The 25,488-nt window shown below is 43.7% G+C and overlaps 1 protein-coding gene across 3 annotated transcripts in view; it reads right to left on the bottom strand.

Moving 5' to 3' along the window:
• Positions 1 to 25,488, bottom strand: part of KIRREL3 (kirre like nephrin family adhesion molecule 3) — an 882,952-nt gene that overhangs the window by 25,942 nt on the left and 831,522 nt on the right. For 2 of the 3 annotated variants that reach the window (XM_056542707.1, XM_056542709.1), the window contains exon 13: positions 12,755 to 12,790. The exons of the other annotated variant lie outside the window; for it this stretch is intronic. In XM_056542707.1, the coding sequence (XP_056398682.1) occupies positions 12,755 to 12,790 (36 nt within the window). The remainder of the gene's footprint in view (positions 1 to 12,754; positions 12,791 to 25,488) is intronic. 3 annotated transcript variants of the gene reach the window in all.

Here is a 25,488-nt window from a genome sequence, read left to right as displayed (position 1 = left end):
CCTACAGGGCGCCCAGCACAGTGTACACTGGTATACTGAACTATATACTGATATATAATACCTCTAATGTATACTACTCCCTACAGGGCACCCAGCACAGTGTACACTGGTATACAGTACTATATACTGATATATAATAACTCTAATGTATACTACTCCCTACAGGGCACCCAGCACAGTGTACACTGGTATACAGAACTATATACTGATATATAATGCCTCTAATGTATACTACTCCCTACAGGGCACCCAGCACAGTGTACACTGGTATACAGAACTATATACTGATATATAACACCTCTAATGTATACTACTCCCTACAGGGCACCCAGCACAGTGTACACTGGTATACTGAACTATATACTGATATATAATACCTCTAATGTATACTACTCCCTACAGGGCACCCAGCACAGTGTACACTGGTATACAGTACTATATACTGATATATAATACCTCTAATGTATACTACTCCCTACAGGGCACCCAGCACAGTGTACACTGGTATACAGAACTATATACTGATATATAACACCTCTAATGTATACTACTCCCTACAGGGCGCCCAGCACAGTGTACACTGGTATACAGAACTATATACTGATATATAACACCTCTAATGTATACTACTCCCTACAGGGCACCCAGCACAGTGTACACTGGTATACAGTACTATATACTGATATATAATACCTCTAATGTATACTACTCCCTACAGGGCACCCAGCACAGTGTACATTGGTATACAGAACTATATACTGATGTATAATACCTCTAATGTATACTACTCCCTACAGGGCACCCAGCACAGTGTACACTGGTATACAGTACTATATACTGATATATAATACCTCTAATGTATACTACTCCCTACAGGGCACCCAGCACAGTGTACACCGGTATACAGAACTATATACTGATGTATAATACCTCTAATGTATACTACTCCCTACAGGGCACCCAGCACAGTGTACACTGGTATACAGTACTATATACTGATATATAATACCTCTAATGTATACTACTCCCTACAGGGCACCCAGCACAGTGTACACTGGTATACAGAACTATATACTGATATATAATACCTCTAATGTATACTACTCCCTACAGGGCACCCAGCACAGTGTACACTGGTATACAGAACTATATACTGATGTATAATACCTCTAATGTATACTACTCCCTACAGGGCGCCCAGCACAGTGTACACTGGTATACAGAACTATATACTGATATATAATACCTCTAATGTATACTACTCCCTACAGGGCGCCCAGCACAGTGTACACTGGTATACAGAACTATATACTGATATATAACCCCTCTAATGTATACTACTCCCTACAGGGCACCCAGCACAGTGTACACTGGTATACAGAACTATATACTGATATATAATACCTCTAATGTATACTACTCCCTACAGGGCACCCAGCACAGTGTACACTGGTATACAGAACTATATACTGATATATAATACCTCTAATGTATACTACTCCCTACAGAGCGCCCAGCACAGTGTCCACTGGTATACAGAACTATATACTGATATATAACACCTCTAATGTATACTACTCCCTACAGGGCGCCCAGCACAGTGTACACTGGTATACAGAACTATATACTGATATATAATACCTCTAATGTATACTACTCCCTACAGGGCACCCAGAACAGTGTACACTGGTATACAGAACTATATACTGATATATAATACCTCTAATGTATACTACTCCCTACAGGGCGCCCAGCACAGTGTACACTGGTATACAGAACTATATACTGATATATAACACCTCTAATGTATACTACTCCCTACAGGGCGCCCAGCACAGTGTACACTGGTATACAGTACTATATACTGATGTATAATACCTCTAATGTATACTACTCCCTACAGGGCAGCAAGCACAGTATACACTGGTATACAGTACTATATACTGATATATAACACCTCTAATGTATACTACTCCCTACAGGGCGCCCAGCACAGTGTACACCGGTATACAGTACTATATACTGATATATAACACCTCTAATGTATACTACTCCCTACAGGGCGCCCAGCACAGTGTACACTGGTATACAGAACTATATACTGATATATAATACCTCTAATGTATACTACTCCCTACAGGGCGCCCAGCACAGTGTACACTGGTATACAGAACTATATACTGATATATAATACCTCTAATGTATACTACTCCCTACAGGGCGCCCAGCACAGTGTACACTGGTATACTGAACTATATACTGATATATAATACCTCTAATGTATACTACTCCCTACAGGGCACCCAGCACAGTGTACACTGGTATACAGTACTATATACTGATATATAATAACTCTAATGTATACTACTCCCTACAGGGCACCCAGCACAGTGTACACTGGTATACAGAACTATATACTGATATATAATGCCTCTAATGTATACTACTCCCTACAGGGCACCCAGCACAGTGTACACTGGTATACAGAACTATATACTGATATATAACACCTCTAATGTATACTACTCCCTACAGGGCGCCCAGCACAGTGTACACTGGTATACAGAACTATATACTGATATATAACACCTCTAATGTATACTACTCCCTACAGGGCACCCAGCACAGTGTACACTGGTATACAGTACTATATACTGATATATAATACCTCTAATGTATACTACTCCCTACAGGGCACCCAGCACAGTGTACACTGGTATACAGAACTATATACTGATGTATAATACCTCTAATGTATACTACTCCCTACAGGGCACCCAGCACAGTGTACACTGGTATACAGTACTATATACTGATATATAATACCTCTAATGTATACTACTCCCTACAGGGCACCCAGCACAGTGTACACCGGTATACAGAACTATATACTGATGTATAATACCTCTAATGTATACTACTCCCTACAGGGCACCCAGCACAGTGTACACTGGTATACAGTACTATATACTGATATATAATACCTCTAATGTATACTACTCCCTACAGGGCACCCAGCACAGTGTACACTGGTATACAGAACTATATACTGATATATAATACCTCTAATGTATACTACTCCCTACAGGGCGCCCAGCACAGTGTACACTGGTATACAGAACTATATACTGATATATAATACCTCTAATGTATACTACTCCCTACAGGGCGCCCAGCACAGTGTACACTGGTATACTGAACTATATACTGATATATAATACCTCTAATGTATACTACTCCCTACAGGGCACCCAGCACAGTGTACACTGGTATACAGTACTATATACTGATATATAATAACTCTAATGTATACTACTCCCTACAGGGCACCCAGCACAGTGTACACTGGTATACAGAACTATATACTGATATATAATGCCTCTAATGTATACTACTCCCTACAGGGCACCCAGCACAGTGTACACTGGTATACAGAACTATATACTGATATATAACACCTCTAATGTATACTACTCCCTACAGGGCACCCAGCACAGTGTACACTGGTATACTGAACTATATACTGATATATAATACCTCTAATGTATACTACTCCCTACAGGGCACCCAGCACAGTGTACACTGGTATACAGTACTATATACTGATATATAATACCTCTAATGTATACTACTCCCTACAGGGCACCCAGCACAGTGTACACTGGTATACAGAACTATATACTGATATATAACACCTCTAATGTATACTACTCCCTACAGGGCGCCCAGCACAGTGTACACTGGTATACAGAACTATATACTGATATATAACACCTCTAATGTATACTACTCCCTACAGGGCACCCAGCACAGTGTACACTGGTATACAGTACTATATACTGATATATAATACCTCTAATGTATACTACTCCCTACAGGGCACCCAGCACAGTGTACACTGGTATACAGAACTATATACTGATGTATAATACCTCTAATGTATACTACTCCCTACAGGGCACCCAGCACAGTGTACACTGGTATACAGTACTATATACTGATATATAATACCTCTAATGTATACTACTCCCTACAGGGCACCCAGCACAGTGTACACCGGTATACAGAACTATATACTGATGTATAATACCTCTAATGTATACTACTCCCTACAGGGCACCCAGCACAGTGTACACTGGTATACAGTACTATATACTGATATATAATACCTCTAATGTATACTACTCCCTACAGGGCACCCAGCACAGTGTACACTGGTATACAGAACTATATACTGATATATAATACCTCTAATGTATACTACTCCCTACAGGGCACCCAGCACAGTGTACACTGGTATACAGAACTATATACTGATGTATAATACCTCTAATGTATACTACTCCCTACAGGGCGCCCAGCACAGTGTACACTGGTATACAGAACTATATACTGATATATAATACCTCTAATGTATACTACTCCCTACAGGGCGCCCAGCACAGTGTACACTGGTATACAGAACTATATACTGATATATAACCCCTCTAATGTATACTACTCCCTACAGGGCACCCAGCACAGTGTACACTGGTATACAGAACTATATACTGATATATAATACCTCTAATGTATACTACTCCCTACAGGGCACCCAGCACAGTGTACACTGGTATACAGAACTATATACTGATATATAATACCTCTAATGTATACTACTCCCTACAGAGCGCCCAGCACAGTGTCCACTGGTATACAGAACTATATACTGATATATAACACCTCTAATGTATACTACTCCCTACAGGGCACCCAGCACAGTGTACACTGGTATACAGAACTATATACTGATATATAACCCCTCTAATGTATACTACTCCCTACAGGGCACCCAGCACAGTGTACACTGGTATACAGAACTATATACTGATATATAATACCTCTAATGTATACTACTCCCTACAGGGCACCCAGCACAGTGTACACTGGTATACAGTACTATATACTGATGTATAATACCTCTAATGTATACTACTCCCTACAGGGCACCCAGCACAGTGTACACTGGTATACAGTACTATATACTGATGTATAATACCTCCAGTGTATACTGCTCCCTACAGGGCGCCCAGCACAGTGTACACTGGTATACAGAACTATATACTGATGTATAACACCTCTAATGTATACTACTCCCTACAGGGCGCCCAGCACAGTGTCCACTGGTATACAGAACTATATACTGATATATAATACCTCCAGTGTATATTGCTCCCTACAGGGCACCCAGCACAGTATACACTGGTATACAGTACTATATACTGATGTATAATACCTCCAGTGTATACTGCTCCCTACAGGGCGCCCAGCACAGTGTACACTGGTATACAGAACTATATACTGATGTATAACACCTCTAATGTATACTACTCCCTACAGAGCGCCCAGCACAGTGTCCACTGGTATACAGAACTATATACTGATATATAACACCTCTAATGTATACTACTCCCTACAGGGCACCCAGCACAGTGTACACCGGTATACAGAACTATATACTGATGTATAATACCTCTAATGTATACTACTCCCTACAGGGCACCCAGCACAGTGTACACTGGTATACAGTACTATATACTGATATATAATACCTCTAATGTATACTACTCCCTACAGGGCACCCAGCACAGTGTACACTGGTATACAGAACTATATACTGATATATAATACCTCTAATGTATACTACTCCCTACAGGGCACCCAGCACAGTGTACACTGGTATACAGAACTATATACTGATGTATAATACCTCTAATGTATACTACTCCCTACAGGGCGCCCAGCACAGTGTACACTGGTATACAGAACTATATACTGATATATAATACCTCTAATGTATACTACTCCCTACAGGGCGCCCAGCACAGTGTACACTGGTATACAGAACTATATACTGATATATAACCCCTCTAATGTATACTACTCCCTACAGGGCACCCAGCACAGTGTACACTGGTATACAGAACTATATACTGATATATAATACCTCTAATGTATACTACTCCCTACAGGGCACCCAGCACAGTGTACACTGGTATACAGAACTATATACTGATATATAATACCTCTAATGTATACTACTCCCTACAGAGCGCCCAGCACAGTGTCCACTGGTATACAGAACTATATACTGATATATAACACCTCTAATGTATACTACTCCCTACAGGGCACCCAGCACAGTGTACACTGGTATACAGAACTATATACTGATATATAACCCCTCTAATGTATACTACTCCCTACAGGGCACCCAGCACAGTGTACACTGGTATACAGAACTATATACTGATATATAATACCTCTAATGTATACTACTCCCTACAGGGCACCCAGCACAGTGTACACTGGTATACAGAACTATATACTGATATATAATACCTCTAATGTATACTTCTCCCTACAGAGCACCTAGCACAGTGTACACTGGTATACAGAACTATATACTGATATATAATACCTCTAATGTATACTACTCCCTACAGGGCGCCCAGCACAGTGTACACTGGTATACAGTACTATATACTGATGTATAATACCTCTAATGTATACTACTCCCTACAGGGCACCCAGCACAGTGTACACTGGTATACAGTACTATATACTGATGTATAATACCTCCAGTGTATACTGCTCCCTACAGGGCGCCCAGCACAGTGTACACTGGTATACAGAACTATATACTGATGTATAACACCTCTAATGTATACTACTCCCTACAGGGCGCCCAGCACAGTGTCCACTGGTATACAGAACTATATACTGATATATAATACCTCCAGTGTATATTGCTCCCTACAGGGCACCCAGCACAGTATACACTGGTATACAGTACTATATACTGATGTATAATACCTCCAGTGTATACTGCTCCCTACAGGGCGCCCAGCACAGTGTACACTGGTATACAGAACTATATACTGATGTATAACACCTCTAATGTATACTACTCCCTACAGAGCGCCCAGCACAGTGTCCACTGGTATACAGAACTATATACTGATATATAACACCTCTAATGTATACTACTCCCTACAGGGCACCCAGCACAGTGTACACTGGTATACAGAACTATATACTGATATATAACCCCTCTAATGTATACTACTCCCTACAGGGCACCCAGCACAGTGTACACTGGTATACAGAACTATATACTGATATATAATACCTCTAATGTATACTACTCCCTACAGGGCACCCAGCACAGTGTACACTGGTATACAGTACTATATACTGATGTTTAATACCTCTAATGTATACTACTCCCTACAGGGCACCCAGCACAGTGTACACTGGTATACAGTACTATATACTGATGTATAATACCTCCAGTGTATACTGCTCCCTACAGGGCGCCCAGCACAGTGTACACTGGTATACAGAACTATATACTGATGTATAACACCTCTAATGTATACTACTCCCTACAGGGCACCCAGCACAGTGTACACTGGTATACAGAACTATATACTGATATATAATACCTCTAATGTATACTACTCCCTACAGGGCACCCAGCACAGTGTACATTGGTATACAGAACTATATGCTGATATATAATACCTCTAATGTATACTACTCCCTACAGGGCGCCCAGCACAGTGTACACTGGTATACAGAACTATATACTGATGTATAACACCTCTAATGTATACTACTCCCTACAGGGCACCCAGCACAGTGTACACTGGTATACAGAACTATATACTGATATATAATACCTCTAATGTATACTACTCCCTACAGGGCACCCAGCACAGTGTACACTGGTATACAGAACTATATACTGATATATAATACCTCTAATGTATACTTCTCCCTACAGGGCACCCAGTACAGTGTACACTGGTATACAGTACTATATACTGATATATAACACCTCTAATGTATACTACTCCCTACAGAGCACCCAGCACAGTGTACACTGGTATACAGTACTATATACTGATGTATAACACCTCTAATGTATACTACTCTCTACAGAGTACCCAGCACAGTGTACACTGGTATACAGTACTATATACTGATGTATAACACCTCTAATGTATACTACTCTCTACAGAGCACCCAGCACACGTATCACACTGTAAAGCTGCATTCACACCACGTTTTTGCAGTACATTTCCCATATACGTTATCAATTTGAAAACCGTATGGAACCGTATTGAAAACCGTAAGCATTGACTCTCCATTGAAAACCGTATGCCAAAAGATGCATCAGGTTGTGTCCGTTTTGCATACTATACGGTTTTGTCAGTTTTTTCCCGTACCCAAAACTGTAGTCTACAACGGTTTTTGGTCCGGGTGCAAAACTGTATTAAACCGTATATGTTTTTTTTTTTTTTAACATGGGAGTCAATGGGAACCGTACAGAACTGTATGTGTGTACGGTTCCATCCGGGTTTCACCATACGGTTTTTGACTTTGCACAGTTTTTTTCTTGGAATTTCAATCAAACAAGTGAAACTTTATTCAAAATGGAGTGAAAAGTTAAAAACGTATAAGTTTTTTTCCTTAAAGACGATGCAACCGGACATCATTTTTCAAACCGTATACGGGTTGAAATTTGTACACACGATTTGATACAGTTTAGTCAGGTTTTGAGGAATCCGTTTTTCATCAAAAACCTGATACGGGAACTGTATTGCAAAAACGTGGTGTGAATGCAGCCTGACTGTACAATCACCCATTGACTCAAATTCTAAAAAAATAAAAAATACACATTTTCAAGTCCCTCCCGATCACTTCATTCCCCCAAGAGCAAGTAATCAGCTGGAAATAAGACCTAAAGTCATCGTCTTAAGTGAAATCCCTGACCTCTCATTCTACTACTGTCACCCAGCTTTCCACAGACTCTGAATCTCCACTATGCAGAACAACACTTCTCATTCCCCCCATTGTCTTGCTGCTCTGCTTATTTCATGCTCAAATCTTCACCATTTGTTCCTGTCTTTTCCAGATACCCCTGTGATACAGTTTTTACTGTAGTTCTAGAATTTTATTCCTGATCCTAGGTTGTCATCCAGCTTTTTGCAGATCCTCAATGGCAGATCAATTCATAATGTGTAACGGCTGTCCGGACATACTGGGAGTAGTAGTCTTGCAACATCTGGAGGTCCACAAGGTTTAGCATGTATTTCATATATTATACATATAATTTAGTGCAATCTTTAGGCTGTTTTCACATGGTGCAGTAACATTGCAGTGATATCTTTGCCGCAATCTCTGGAAACTGCTGTAATAAAAACCACAATGTAACTGCAAAGTGTGAACGCAACCCTAATACTGAGGGAAAATGTTGTGGTCACACTCAGAGCTGCACTGATGCCCAATACTGTTGAAGGGACAGACGTGACCCCCCCCTACCCCATAGTTTTTCCTGGCTCCCCCCCCAAATAAAAAAAATTATCTATAACAGTCTGATACACTGCGCCTCTCCCAATGCACTGCAGCAGGACATGCTCTGTACAGTCACTGACCCAGCAAGGGAGCGGAGAAAGCAAAGACGAGAGGTCATGCAGCCCGAGAGTAGAATTGTGAATGCAGCTGTGGATGTGACTGGAGTATAAGAGATAATGTATAAAATATAATCCTGCACTTTATATGTAGATTCACGTGGGCAGGGTATATAGGTGCCAGCTTTCTCACCTTTGGCTATCCAGACATGCTGGGAGTTGTAGTTGTAGTCACTTATGATCTTCCTATAAGTCAGCGTTTCCCAACCAGGACGCCTCCAGCTGTTGCAAAACTGTTGCAACAGCTGGAGGCACCCTGTTGTAAGTTTTGATATATAAGAGAAGTGTAGCCCCTAGTGGCCAATCTGATCTTCCTATAAGTCAGCGTTTCCCAACCAGGGTGCCTCCAGCTGTTGCAAAACTACAACTCCCAGCATGCCCGGACAGCCTTTGGCTGTCCGGGCATATTGGGAGTTGTAGTTTTGCAACAGCTGGAGGCAACCTGTTGTAGTTTTGATATATAAGAGAAGTGCAGCCCCTAGTGGCCAATCTGATCTCCCTATAAGTCAGCATTTCCCAAGCAGGGTGCCTCCAGCTGTTGCAAAACTACGACTCCCAGCACGCTAGGCAGTGATACATCCCTACTTTGCCTTAAAGGGGTACTCCGGTGGAAAACTTTTTTTTTTTTTTTTTAATCGACTGGCAGTCGTAAGTAGAAGTAACAGATTTTTAAATGACTTCTATTAAAAAAATCTTAATCCTTCCAGTATTTATTAGCTGATGAATACTACAGAGGAAATTATTTTCTTTTTAAAACACAGAGCTCTCTGCTGACATCACGAGCACAGTGCTCTCTGCTGACATCTCTGTCCATTTTAGGAACTGTCCAGAGCAGCATATGTTTGCTATGGGGATTTTCTTCTACTCTGGACAGATCCTAAAATGGACAAAGATGTCAGCAGAGAGCACTGTGCTCGTGATATCAGCAGAGAGCTCTGTGTTTTAAAAAGAAAATAATTTCCTCTGTAGTATTCAGCAGCTAATAAGTACTGAAAGGATTAAGATTTTTTAATAGAAGTAATTTACAAATCTGTTTACCTTTCTGGCACCAGTTGATTTAAAAAAAAATGTTTTCCAGCAGAGTACCCCTTTAAGGGAAATTGTGTGGATCCTTTTGTCTCAATTTCCAATCTTCCCTGGAACCAAAGTACTAAGTCCAGATCTGCCCCCAATATGTAATGTGCAAATGACCAGCTATTTATGCCAGGTTTCTCTTGTATAGGGAGTACCCCTTTAAATCTGTATCGCTAGGCAGAATGGCTATGACAATTTCTACAGAGGATGTGATGGCTGCTTTATTGTTTGTCATCCAGCTTTTCTAGATTCCTGAATGGTGTTTAGCTAGGTACTGATATGTCTGTACGTAATTTACATTCCCGAATGGCAAAAGTTATGCAGGTATAAGAGAAGTAGGGATGTATCACTGCTTAACTAAACACCTTTCTGGACTCTAGGAAAGCTAGGTGACAACCATTATGGCTTTCATTACAAGATAACAGGAGTTGTCTTTCCAGCTTTCACAGACTTGCTTATAGCAAACCAGTCATTTTATGTAACAAGAGGGGTGCTGGAAATGCATATATGCACTAGTTGGGCAGTTTTACTATTCAGGACTCTGGAAAAGTTGGGTGATCAGTTAGGCTGCCATCAGAGTCATGATCGTAATTGTCACACAACCTCTTTTTATCCCTTAATAGCAAATCTAGCTATAGAAATATAAGACATTTTGATTACTGTGGCTGTAATGGAAACCACATTGTCAGTCACTCAGATTTCCCAGAGTCCTGAATGGTAAATATTCAGGGCTCATTTCTTGTAAAACATTTTCTTGTATAACATTATTGGCTGCTTTTCAGGAGTCTAGGAAAGCTGACAACCTTCGCAGCCATACAGGTTGTCAAACAACTTTCCTAGAATCATGAATAGTAAACCCAACTAGGGGAGCTAGGAACGCATCTCTGTAATAGCTAAATGGATTTACTATTCAGATCTCTGGAAAAGCTGGGTGACAACCAATATGGCTTCTATTACAAGTTAACATGCAGCGTTTCCAGACTCCTGAATGGCAAACCAGTCACGTTATACAGCAAAAAGGAAGCTATGAATGTATCTGTACATTAACTAGGTCATTGCTCTGCAAACTGTGGACCTCCAGCTGCTGCAAAACTACAACTCCCAGCATGCACACAGCTGTCTGTGCATGCTGGAAGTTGTAGTTCTGCAACAGCTGTCGGTCCACAGTATAGAGATCACTTAACCGGGTGGATTTACTATTCTGGAGTCTGTAAAAGCTGGTTGACTGTTACTATGGATGCAGTAGGAATTACTGTATAATATGACTGGTTTTCCATTCAGGAGCTTGGAAAAGCTGCATGTTTACTTGTAATGGAAGCCATCTTGGTTGTCACCCAGCTTTCTCAGAGGTCTGGATAGTAAATCCATCTAGCTATTATAGAGATGCAATTTCTACTTCCCCTTGTTAACTAGTTGCATTTACTATTCAGGACTCTAGAAAAGTTGGGTGCCAACCGATATGGCTGCCATCACAACTTAAACAGGGATTGCCCCTCAGCTTTCTCAGACCCTGAATAGCAAACCATTGAGGTTATACAGCTTGGAAAGAGCTTGGATTGCATCCGTACATTAGCTAGGCAGATTTACTACTCAGGACTCTGGAAAAGCTGGGTGAATGCCAATTTGGCTTCCATTATAGCCACAGTAATAAAAAAAAAAAAAACATATCTGTATGGCTAGGCAGATTTGCCATTCAGGACTAAAAGACGGTTGTGTGACAGTTTCTAATGTGACGGAGACAACAGCCATATTGGTTGTCACCCAACTTTCCCTGAACAGTAAATCTGCTTAGCTAATGCAAAGATGCTTTCCTAGCTCCCTTCTTGCCGCACAAAAATTATTGGTTTGCTGGGTAAAGCTGGGTAACCACCCCTAACAAAGCAGTAATGACAGCCATATTGGTCGCCACCCAGCTTTCTCAAGAGCTTCTACTTACTGGCTTTGTTTTGGAGGGGGATGCCGGCGGGGACATAAAGACATGAAGCTACGTTACCTGTGAATTTACAGACATTTCTAAAGTAACGTAAAGTAAGAGACTGAGAAGTATGGAAAGTTCTGTCGAGTCTTCTGCCCCCGGGAGTCAGACACCAGCTTGGTCACCCATCATGGCGGACACACACAGAGCACAGGGGGGTATTCACCGGGACGTTAGGAATCCATACCTGGTTCCACACTTGCTCCTGACCGCGCGTTCCGACCTGTTTAAAAATAAAACAGGCGTCTGTAGCCTGGCACGGCTGAAGATTCGGCATGCTACTACATAAGCCAGTAATTCCCAACCAGGGTGCCTCCAGATCTGGCAAAACTACAACTCCCAGCATGCCTGGACAGCCTTCGGCTGTCCAGGCATGCTGGGAGTTGTAGTATTGCCACATCTGGAGGCACCCTGGTTGGGAAACACTGACATAAGGTTTACTGAGGGGAGAGGGGGCACTCACACAGCGGCATTACATCAGCGGCACTGCCCGGGCACCCTAAGTGGCGCTCGTATTTTAGGCCCATTTCTTCTGATTAGAGGCAGAACACATTTTTTTTCTACATTTCAGCCTTGAAAATATATAATCTACTTAATAAAAAGTGACACTCAATCAAAACTATTTAGGCTGAGCGCTCCGGACGGGAGAGATTTAGGGGTCCTGGGCGAGCGGTGACATATTAATGGATTCCATCTCAAGGCAAAAGAGCGAGAATCCATTCAGGACGTCGGCACCGAGCCCAATAGGGAGAAATGCTGAGTCTAAATGACCAATATTGAGTCAATGAATAGCTGCAGCCAAGTCTCTAAAGAGCACAGTCTGTCGCCCCCCCAATGATCGCCCCCCCCTCACAGATCGCTCCCCCTCACAGATCACCCCTCCCTAACAGATCAGCCCCCCTCACAGATCGCCCCCCCCCTCACAGATCGCCCCCCTTCACAGATCACCCCCCCTCACAGATCGCCCCCCCTCACAGATCACCCCCCCCGCTCACAGATCGCTCCCCCCTCACAGATCACCCCTCCCTAACAGATTGCCCCCCCCCTCACAGATCGCCCACCCCCCTCACAGATCGCCCCCCTCACAGATCGCCCCCCCCTCACAGATCGCCCCCCTTACAGATCGTTCCCCCCCTCACAGATTGTTCCCCCCCCCACAGATCATTCCCCCCTCACAGAACGCCCCCCCGTACAGATCGCTCCCCATCTCACAGATCGTCCCCCCCCTCACAGATTCCCCCCCTCACAGATTGCTCCCCACCTCACAGATCGCTCTCCCCCTCACAGATCGCCCCCCCCTGCAGATCGCAGAAGCCCCCCACACCTAGAGAGTTCAGAGGGGCTCCAAATATCTGTAGAGATAGAGCTGTTTAGTTGATTTGTCCATATAAACCTTCCTAGGCATTAAAGGGGTACTCCGGTGAAAAACTTATTTTTATTTTTTATTAACTGGTGCCATAAAGTTAAACAGATTTGTAAATTACTTCTATTAAAAAATCTTAATCTTTCCAGGACTTATTAGCTGCTGAATACTACAGAAGAAATTATTTTCTTTTTGGAACACAGTGCTCTCTGCTGACATCACGACCACAGTGCTCTCTGCTGACATCTATGTCCATTTTAGGAACTGTCCAGAGCAGCATATGTTTTCTATGGGGATTTTCTCCTGCTCTGGACAGTTCCTAAAATGGACAGAGATGTCAGCAGAGAGCACTGTGCTCATGATTCAGCAGAGAGCTCTGTGTTCCAAAAAGAAAATAATTTCCTCTGTAGTATTCAGCAGCTAAAAAGTACTGGAAGGATTAGGATTTTTGAATAGAAGTAATTTACAAATCTGTTTTACTTTCTGGCACCAGTTGATAAAAAAAAAAAAAAAAAAAAAAGAAGTTTTCCACTGGAGTACCCCTTTAAGAGAGTTTTCAACAGACAATCCCTTTAATGTAAATTCCAGGATTTTTTTTTTCTTCAGCCTTTGAGCCCATGACACTAAGTTAGTGTGAATGAGGCCTTACAGACAGCAAGCAGCTTATTAGGGGGAGTTTTTATAAGTAAAGCGACATAGCTTCCTCCCAGCGTGGCTCCACCGCATCCAAAAATGTTGCATGCAGCATCTTTTGAATCCGGTGTGTTGACAGGTCCCATCAATGGTGTAACTCGTGGGCCCCAATGCCAATTCTGTAACAGTGCCCCATGTCTATTATGTGTCATTTTATACTACTGGTGTATTTGTGGTGACCCAGTACAGGATGTTGTCCTGTCAGGTAAATGTTGCCTCAGGCACTTCCAGTGTCACTGTGCTGGGCCCACTACTCTAGGGTATATTGCTTTATGCTATTTTGTGATCTTGTGTTATACATATGTTTTTTAGCGTTACTGTATCTTTAAGGGAAGTCATGCAGCGTATACCAGGTGATCCAGATGCCCCAATTGGATGTCCTCACCTTAATCCTTAAAGGGGTAGTCCAGTGGTGAAAAACTTATCCCCTATCCTAAGGATAGGGGATAAGTTTGAGATCGCGGGGGGTCCGACCGCTGGGGCCCCCTGCGATCTCTCTGTACGGGGCCCCGGCTCTCCGCCCAGATAGCGGGTGTCGACCCCTGCACGAGGCGGCGGCCGACACGCCCCCTCAATACATCTCTATGGCAGAGCCGGAGATTGCCGAAGGCAGCGCTTTGGCTCTGCCATAAAGTTGTATTGAGGGGGCGTGTCGGCCGCCGCCTCGTGCGGAGGTCGACACGCCCCCTTCCAGCGGGCTGTCGGGGCTCCGTACAGGAGATCGCAGGGGGCCCCAGCGGTCTGACCCCCCCGCGATCTGCAACTTATCCCCTATCCTTAGGATAGGGGATAAGTTGCTCACCACTGAGTCACCACTGGACTACTCCTTTAAAGGGGTACTCCGCTGCTCAGCTTTTGGGACAAACTGTTCTGAACGCTGGTGCTCGTGATGTCATAGCCCTGCCCTCTAATGACGTCACGCCCCATCCCCTCAATGCAAGTCTATGGGAGGGGGCGTGACGCCCCCTCCCATAGACTTGCATTGAGGGGATGGGGCGTGACATCATGAGAGGGCGGGGCTATGATGTCACAAGCTCCCGGCACCGGCTCCAGCGTCCGGAACAGTTTGTTCCAAAAGCTGAGCAGCGGAGTACCCCTTTTAGTAGTGTTGGGGGAGGGGGGGGGGTCAGTCTCAGTTAGGAGACAGAGGAGAGCAGAGGTACAGTGTGGAGAGGAGCTGAGAGAAGTCAGTAATAATCTGCAGAGTCCTGAGGAGAAGTCTTAAATCTACAGCCACGCAACTTCCAAGAACCCCATCACACAGGTACAGTATTAAGCCTGGTGATAAACTAGAGGCTCCGGGGGAATATTCTTCAGTCAGTCTAAAGTCAGCGTGGGTTGTCGCAAGTCTAAAGCTAAAGTATACAGTCTGCAGCAACCATAATACAGTCCAGTAACTACAAGTCCCAGCAAGGCAACAGGCTCCCAAGGTTGCATCTCCCCTGCTCTGATCTGTACTGTAGAGGATATTACCATCATTCCTGCCTCAGTACAAGATAGTTTTCCATAACCCTGGATCGTGGTGGTTAACATTACCCCGGCGTCACGAATGGTACATCACCCCAGTAGTACACCACATATTCTTATGGGGCAGATGGTCCCTTTAGACACAGGGCACCGGTGTTACTGCTCTATAGTTATGCCCCAGAGTCCAGTGCTGTGCCGAATAAAATCCTAAAGAGCACAGGAAGGGACACATGAAGCTTCTCGCATCCACTGTTCCCATCCCGGCGGCCCCAACCCCTTGCAGAAAATTCTATTCGGCACCAATTCTTTCTCTACTGCGCCGGCCTCACATGTATCAGTCCCCGAGCCCTACCAGTCTGCCGGAATATTAAAATCTATATCTAGTGTACAATTCGGTTAATGCCGTCACTTTGTGTGACAGGATCTTGACGCCAGTGACTGTGGGATCGGTATCGCGCTCCGGCAGACACTTTTAATTTGTGTCATTTTTTACAATTTGTGTCTTGTCTGACAGACGTCGTCCTCCGTCGCTGCTTTGTGGGTCCTGATTAAGGGAATGGCCCGAGCTTTTATTACTTTTTTACAAGAAGGAAAGAAAAACCGCCAGCCGCATACGATTTACCCTACGTGTCTCCATCCAAGGGCAGGGACTGACAAATGATACTTATCCTTCACATGACAGCTATGTGACCGCTATGTGTTCTGTATGAATGGATTATCTATTTCTGGGAAAGCTGGGTGATAAGAAAAAATGCCACTAATGCAGCTGCCATGGGAGATGATGTCGTCCTGCATGTTTACTGCTACATATCTAGGCAGGACGTATTAACAGCCTGCGCTGCCCTAGGACTGAATACCACACACCATGTCAGGGCATGCTGGGAGTTGTAGTTTTGCAACAGCTGTAGGCACCCTGATTGGAAAACACCGGTGTAGGGTGCAGGCACACAGCTGTACGGCAGACTGACAGGCTATGTTCACATGGCTTCTGCAGCAGCGGAATTTCAATGGGATTCTGCTGCACTGTGCAGACGCCAGAATTTCCGCGCCGGATGTTTCTGGTGCGGAGATCAATTCCGACATCCGCGAAAACATTGAACATGTTCAAGGTTTCTGTGGAGTCCGCACGGGAATGCATTGCAGTCTATCGAGATGGCGCATTTCCAAGTGGTCGTAGTTTGCAGCGGTCTTTAGTTCGCAGTATGTCCGAGAGTTTCCGTGCGGACATTCTGTTGTGTGAACTCGGTCTGGAGAAGCACTGTCCATGGTGCTGAAACTTGTGGTATAAGGCATATAGAGCAGTGTGTGTGCAGGGTGCATAGACTAAGGGTTAGGGCAAAATTAAGGGTGCAGGGATATGACTGCAAAGCAAAGTTTAGGGCACATGGACAGGGCCATAGAGTAGAGTAGTGTTTCCCAACCAGGGTGCCTCCAGATGTTGCAAGACTACAACTCCCAGCATGCCTGGACAGCCTTCGGCCCACATGGACAGGGCAATAGAGTAGAGCATTGTTTACCAAACAGGGTGCCTCCAGATGTTGCAAAACTACAAATCTTGTAGTCTCCTGCGTAAGGTCATCCTCTGCCTTTTACTAATTTTTTAAAACTGTTTTTTATTGTCTAATAAAGATTGTTATACTTTTTGAAATAATATTAGTATTGTGGGTCTCTTTGTTTTTGGCTATATATTGGTACCCCCGGGACCTACATACGGCACGTATTGTTTTGCCGTTCTTGTTGTTTGGCTAAATTAAAACTACAAATCCCAGCATGCCTGGACAGCCTTCGGCCCACATGGACAGGGCCATAGAGTAGAGCAGTGTTTACCAAACAGGGTGCCTCCAGATGTTGCAAAACTACAAATCCCAGCATGCCTGGACAGCCTTCGGCCCACATGGACAGGGCAATAGAGTAGAGCAGTGTTTACCAAACAGGGTGCCTCCAGATGTTGCAAAACTACAAATCCCAGCATGCCTGGACAGCCTTCGGCCCACATGGACAGGGCAATAGCGTAGAGCAGTGTTTTCCAACCAGGGTGCCTCCAGATGTTGCAAAAGTACAAATCCCAGCATGCCTGGACAGCCTTCGGCCCACATGGACAGGGCAATAGCGTAGAGCAGTGTTTTCCAACCAGGGTGCCTCCAGATGTTGCAAAACTACAAATCCCAGCATGCCTGGACAGCATTCGGCCCACATGGACAGGGCCATAGAGTAGAGCAGTGTTTACCAAACAGGGTGCCTCCAGATATTGCAAAACTACAAATCCCAGCATGCCTGGACAGCCTTCGGCTGTCCAGACATGCTGGGAGTTGTAGTTTTGCAATATCTGGAGGCAGCCTGGATGGGAAACACTGAAGCAGAGTGTAGGGTGCATGAACTGAGCCTAAGGTCAAAGTGTAGGGTGCAGGGATAGGGCGGCACTGTAGTTCGGATAAGATACATAGGGAATATAGAAGGCGCCAATCATGTTTCGGAGTCCATGAATGGTTCTGTAGAACAGTCCCACAGGTCCGGCCATCCTGCAGAGGTCAGGCTCACGGTCTCCCTCTTGCTATTTGGCGCACACAGTCACATCTGGCTTTTAATCCACTGCAATCTAAATGACACCATCTGACCGTGCGGCCACAGTCTCCGCTTAGGTTGGAAGGTGCCCAAGGCTAATTCTGAGCAGTTCATTTAGTTTCGATTCAATCTACATGACAGCGGCGTCTATAAATCAGAGAGTAATGAGCGCTCTCCACCTGCCGGCCCCGCCATTTAATAAAATCCGTGCTGGCTTGGAGGCCGTCCAACAAGTAGCACATCCTTAACCCCTCGCTGACAACTAGAACTTTACACTTTATGACTTCAGGGACTTATGAGGCAAAAGAAGCGGAGAAATCAAAAGCTACAATTCCTCTCCAATTCTTTCTCTTCTCCCTGATTTAAAGTCACAATTTACTATAAGGAAAAGTCGGGATAACCCTGATGACATCAACACGAGGATGGGAGCAGTATTATAACAATATATTCTTGTACCTAGGTGGCAGTAATATAGTAGTTATATTCTTGTATATAAGAGCAGTATTATAGCAGTTATATTCTTGTATATAGGAGCTGTATTATAGTAGTTATATTCTTGTATATAGGAGCAGTATTATAGTAGTTATATTCTTGTATATAGGAGCAGTATTATAGTAGTTATATTCTTGTATATAGGAGCAGTATTATAGTAGTTATATTCTTGTATATAGGAGGCAGTATTATAGTAGTTATATTCTTGTATATAGGGGCAGTATTATTGTAGTTATATTCTTGTATATAGGAGCAGTATTATAGTAGTTATATTCTTGTATATAGGGGCAGTATTATAGTAGTTATATTCTTATATATAGGGGGCAATATTATAGTAGTTATATTCTTGTATATAGGAGCAGTATTATAGTAGTTATACTCTTATACATAGGAGCAGTATTATAGTAGTTATATTCTTGTATATAGGAGCAGTATTATAGTAGGTATATTCTTGTATATAGGGAGAAGTATTATAGTAGTTCTATTCTTGTATATAGGAGGCAGTATTATAGTAGTTATATTCTTGTATATAGGGAGAAGTATTATAGTAGTTATATTGTATATAGGAGCAGTATTATAGTAGTTATATTCTTGTATATAGGAGGCAGTATTATTGTAGCTATATTCTTGTACATAGGAGCAGAATTATAGTAGTTATATTCTTGTATATAGGAGGAGTATTATAGTAGTTATATTCTTGTATATAGGAGGCAGTATTATAGTAGTTATATTCTTGTATATAGGAGCAGTATTATAGTAGTTATATTCTTGTATATAGGAGGCAGTATTATAGTGGTTATATTCTTGTATATAGGAGGCAGTATTATAGTAGTTATATTCTTGTATATAGGAGCAGTATTATAGTAGTTATATTCTTGTACATAGGAGCAGTATTATAGTAGTTATATTCTTGCATATAGGAGCAGTATTATAGTAGTTATATTCTTGTACATAGGAGGCAATATTGTAGTAGTTATATTCTTATACAAGGGAGGCAGTATTATTGTAGTTATATTCTTGTATACTGGAGGCAGTATTATAGTAGTTATATTATTATACATAGGAGCAGTATTATAGTAGTTATATTCTTGTACATGAGAAATAGTAGTATAGTAGTTATATTGATGGGGGGAAATATTAAAATAAAGGGAACCTAATCCTACAATGCATTCAGAAGGTCAGACCCTTTCACATAAATAAAAAATCATATGGACATAAGTATTCAGACCCTTTGCTGTAAAGCTGGAAAATTAGCTCTGTCTCCTCCTATTTCTCTTTGTCATCTCTGAGATGTTTCTCCACCTTGATTGGAGTCAGCTGATTGGACAGGATTTGGAAAGACACGGCCCTGTCTATATAAGGTCAGAGCAAAAACTAAGCCATGAGGTGGAAAGAACTGCCTGTAGAGCTCAGAGACAGCACTTTGTGCAGGCAAAGATGTAAAGAAGGGACAAAAATATCTACAACACTGAAGGTTCCCAGGAGCACAGTGGCCTCCATAATTGTTACATAAAACTCTTTTTAGAGCTGCTGCCCCACCAAACTAAGTAATCGGTGGAGAAGGGTCTTGGTAAGAGGTGACCAAGAACCCAATGGTCTCTTTGGCTGAGCTCCAAAGATCCTGTGTGCAGATGGGATAAACTTCCAGAAGGACAACCATTACTGCAGGATCAACCAATATCAGTATTATGGCAGAGTGGCCAGAAATAAGGGACAACTGAGTGAATGTCCTTAAGTGGCCCAGCCAGAGCCCTGACCTGAACCCAATCAAACGTCTCTGGAGAGACCTGAAAATGGCTTCCACCGACGATCCCCATCCAACCTGACGGAGCTTTAGAGGGGATCTGCATGGAAGGAAATCCCCAAATCCAGATGTGTAACCCTTGTGGCCTCATCGGTGGCAAAGGGGCTTCAACTAAGTACTGAGTAAAGGGTCTGAAAACAAGATTTTTGTTTTTCCTTTTTAATAAATTTGAAAAAAAAAATCTACAATTCCACATTGTGGAATATTGAGGGCAGAAAGTGAAGGGGTCTGAAGGCTTTCCAAATACTCAGTGTATGTCCACACTGTCCCTTTGATATCAAGTTCCAAGCAAAAGAACAGTAAAATAAAAAGTAAAATTCTCTCTGCAGCAATTAATCCCCAAAAACGGAAAAACATATAAGTTGCTGAATCTTAAGAAGAGTTCCTCCTTAAGGCTGATATGAGGTTTCAGGTAGAGCAAAGATCAATAAGAGATACATTACTGAGATGACAATATTCATATTTTATGTGATTTAATGTGCAGCTATAGCAATCATTTAATCTGAAAGGTTTCTTGGATCGCACTAAGGGTCATTGTGTAGAATGACGTATAGTGACAGTTTCTGCCAGAAAATACTTTTTTTATGTAGTTTCCTTGTAAGACGTTACCTGTTAAACTTTCTAAAACTTCCTCTCTGGATCCAGCAGTGATCCTCTGCCCCACAAACTCAATTTATCCCTACACTATACATCTCTGACCTGATCCCCCAATACCCCCCTCATGTGATCTCCGATCCTCTCTAGATGTCCGTCTGTTCTCTCCCCTCGTCCGCACCTCACACAACTGTTTCCAAGACTTCTCCTTTGCTTCCCCCATATACTGAAACTCGCTACCCCAACACATCCGCCTCTCATCCACCATAAAGACCTTCAAAAGTAACATGAAGACCCATCTCTTCAGAAGAGCCTACAATCTACCATAACCCTGCAGCCACTGTATTGCCCTATAGCCGGCTGCTGCCACTGTATTGCCCTATAGCCGGCTGCTGCCACTGTATTGCCTTATAGCCGGCTGCTGCCACTGTATTGCCCTATAGCAGGCTGCTGCCACTGTATTGCCTTATAGCCGGCTGCTGCCACTGTATTGCCTTATAGCCGGCTGCTGCCACTGTATTGCCCTATAGCAGGCTGCTGCCACTGTATTGCCCTATAGCCGGCTGCTGCCACTGTATTGCCCTATAGCCGGCTGCTGCCACTGTATTGCCCTATAGCCGGCTGCTGCCACTGTATTGCCTTATAGCCGGCTGCTGCCACTGTATTGCCTTATAGCCGGCTGCTGCCACTGTATTGCCTTATAGCCGGCTGTTGCCACTGTATTGCCCTATAGCCGGCTGCTGCCACTGTATTGCCTTATAGCCGGCTGCTGCCACTGTATTGCCCTATAGCCGGCTGCTGCCACTGTATTGCCTTATAGCCGGCTGCTGCCACTGTATTGCCCTATAGCCGGCTGCTGCCACTGTATTGCCCTATAGCCGGCTGCTGCCACTGTATTGCCCTATAGCCGGCTGCTGCCACTGTATTGCCCTATAGCAGGCTGCTGCCACTGTATTGCCTTATAGCCGGCTGCTGCCACTGTATTGCCTTATAGCCAGCTGCTGCCACTGTATTGCCTTATAGCCGGCTGCTGCCACTGTATTGCCTTATAGCCGGCTGCTGCCACTGTATTGCCCTATAGCCGGCTGCTGCCACTGTATTGCCTTATAGCCGGCTGCTGCCACTGTATTGCCCTATAGCCGGCTGCTGCCACTGTATTGCCCTATAGCCGGCTGCTGCCACTGTATTGCCCTATAGCCGGCTGCTGCCACTGTATTGCCCTATAGCCGGCTGCTGCCACTGTATTGCCCTATAGCCGGCTGCTGCCACTGTATTGCCCTATAGCCGGCTGCTGCCACTGTATTGCCCTATAGCCGGCTGCTGCCACTGTATTGCCCTATAGCCGGCTGCTGCCACTGTATTGCCTTATAGCCGGCTGCTTCCCTGTCCGATCACAGATGACCAGCTGTCTCCCTAAACTTGTAGATTGTAAGCTCTTTCTCCCTCTATATCCCTCTGTGTGTTTGTATTATCTATCGATTGTAATCCCTAATACATGCACAGCACCCTGGAACCAATGGCACTATACAAATAAATAAGAGATCTGCACACCTTATACTATTCTTCTATTACTGATGACCACCAGCCACTATATCATGTCTGAGAGGTTGTCACCGCTCCGCCCCCTGTATGACATCACTGATATAATATAATAGTAATATAAAGACATTGTGATCACAGCCCCGCCCCCTGTATGACATCACTGATATAATATAATAGTAATATAATGACATTGTGATCACAGCCCCGCCCCCTGTATGTATGACATCACTGATATAATATAATAGTAATATAATGACATTGTGATCACAGCCCCGCCCCCTGTATGACATCACTGATATAATATAGTAGTAATATAATGACATTGTGATCACAGCCCTGCCCCCTGTATGACATCACTGATATAATAATAATATAATGACATTGTGATCACAGCCCCGCCCCCTGTATGACATCACTGATATAATAGTAATATAATGACATTGTGATCACAGCCCCGCCCCCTGTATGACATCACTGATATAATAAAATAGTAATATAAAGACATTGTTATCACAGCCCCGTCCCCTGTATTACATCACTGATATAATATAATATTAATATGATGACATTGTGATCACAGCCCCGCCCCCTGTATGACATCACTGATATAATAGTAATATAATGACATTGTGATCACATCCCCGCCCCCTGTATGACATCACTGATATATAATAGTGATATAATGACATATCACACTGTGACGCGGCTATACCCTAGCTGATCTACCTTCTGTCCACATATATAGTAAAACTGTACACAATGAGAAATTCACCTCTGCTACACTGACAAGCTCAGCTCTGCTACACTGACAAGCTCAGCTCTGCTACACTGACAAGCTCAGCTCTGTTACACTGACAAGCTCAGCACTGCTACACTGACAAGCTCAGCTCTGCTACACTGACAAGCTCAGCTCTGCTACACTGACAAGCTCAGCTCTGCTACACTGACAAGCTCAGCACTGCTACACTGACAAGCTCAGCTCTGCTACACTGACAAGCTCAGCTCTGCTACACTGACAAGCTCAGCTCTGCTACACTGACAAGCTCAGCCCTGCTACACTGACAAGCTCAGCACTGCTACACTGACAAGCTCAGCACTGCTACACTGACAAGCTTAGCCCTGCTACACTGACAAGCTCAGCTCTGCTACACTGACAAGCTCAGCTCTGTTACACTGACAAGCTCAGCACTGCTACACTGACAAGCTCAGCACTGCTACACTGACAAGCTCAGCTCTTCTACACTGACAAGCTCAGCTCTTCTACACTGACAAGCTCAGCACTGCTACACTGACAAGCTCAGCTCTGCTACACTGACAAGCTCAGCACTGATACACTGACAAGCTCAGCTCTGCTACACTGACAAGCTCAGCTCTGCTACACTGACAAACTCAGCTCTGCTACACTGACAAGCTCAACTCTGCTACACTGACAAGCTCAGCTCTGCTACACTGAGAAGCTCAGCTCTGCTACACTGACAAGCTCAGCTCTGCTACACTGACAAGCTCAGCACTGATACACTGACAAGCTCAGCACTGATACACTGACAAGCTCAGCTCTGCTACACTGACAAGCTCAGCTCTGCTACACTGACAAGCTCAGCTCTGCTACAAATGCAGTCTCTCCCTGCACTATAAATGTATCATCTCATTCCTGATCCAATCTCGCTGCCTCCTGATGCGTCTATTTTGCCAGTTATAACCAGATCAAAATGGCGGTTGCGGCGCTTCCTTTCCCCTCCGCCAGTTCCGCACTTTCTGTAAACTAATTCGACAGGAGAGGATGGTGTCAGATTTCACCTTGAAGGCTCCTTTGTTCCTTCTACTACATTAGCCGCCATAATAACCTTCCAGACAATGTAATGAGGTTCCCGTGATGAACTGTTTGCGGTGTAATATGGTAGCGGGCCCTCTGGCTGCCAGACATTACACAAGTCAAACATCTTCAGTCTAAACTTCACTAACAAATTGTCTTCATTTCCTTTCCTCATGTCGAGGATTTGTATTTGTGGAGACATTTCTAGTAAACCATTAAACGGTTCGGGATCCAGGTGACAGATTTGCGTGACCTCATCACGGCCGCGGGTGATGGCAAACCAAATGGGTGTGAAAAGTCCCTGACATGACGGACTCCAGACTAACGCTATTTTTACTATATATTGAAAATACTGCAGATCATTTCCCAAAAGTGTCTCTATAGTGGGTCATCTGCTTGGTATCGGGAGCGGACAAGACCCCCCCACCCCCCCACCCCGCCACCCCCAGTCCTGCCCTGAACCTGTGACTTAACACTGCAGCTTCTCATTTCATAGTTTCTAGCTATTCATACTTGGCTGGACTGATCTTGTCTTTTACTCCAGTTACATCCAGAGCTGCACATAGAATTCTAGTTTGCAGGACCTGCTGG

This window comes from Hyla sarda, chromosome 10, assembly GCF_029499605.1.
Source record: "Hyla sarda isolate aHylSar1 chromosome 10, aHylSar1.hap1, whole genome shotgun sequence".
Classification (NCBI taxonomy): domain Eukaryota; kingdom Metazoa; phylum Chordata; class Amphibia; order Anura; family Hylidae; genus Hyla; species Hyla sarda.
This window is presented reverse-complemented; position numbering and strand designations above follow the sequence as displayed.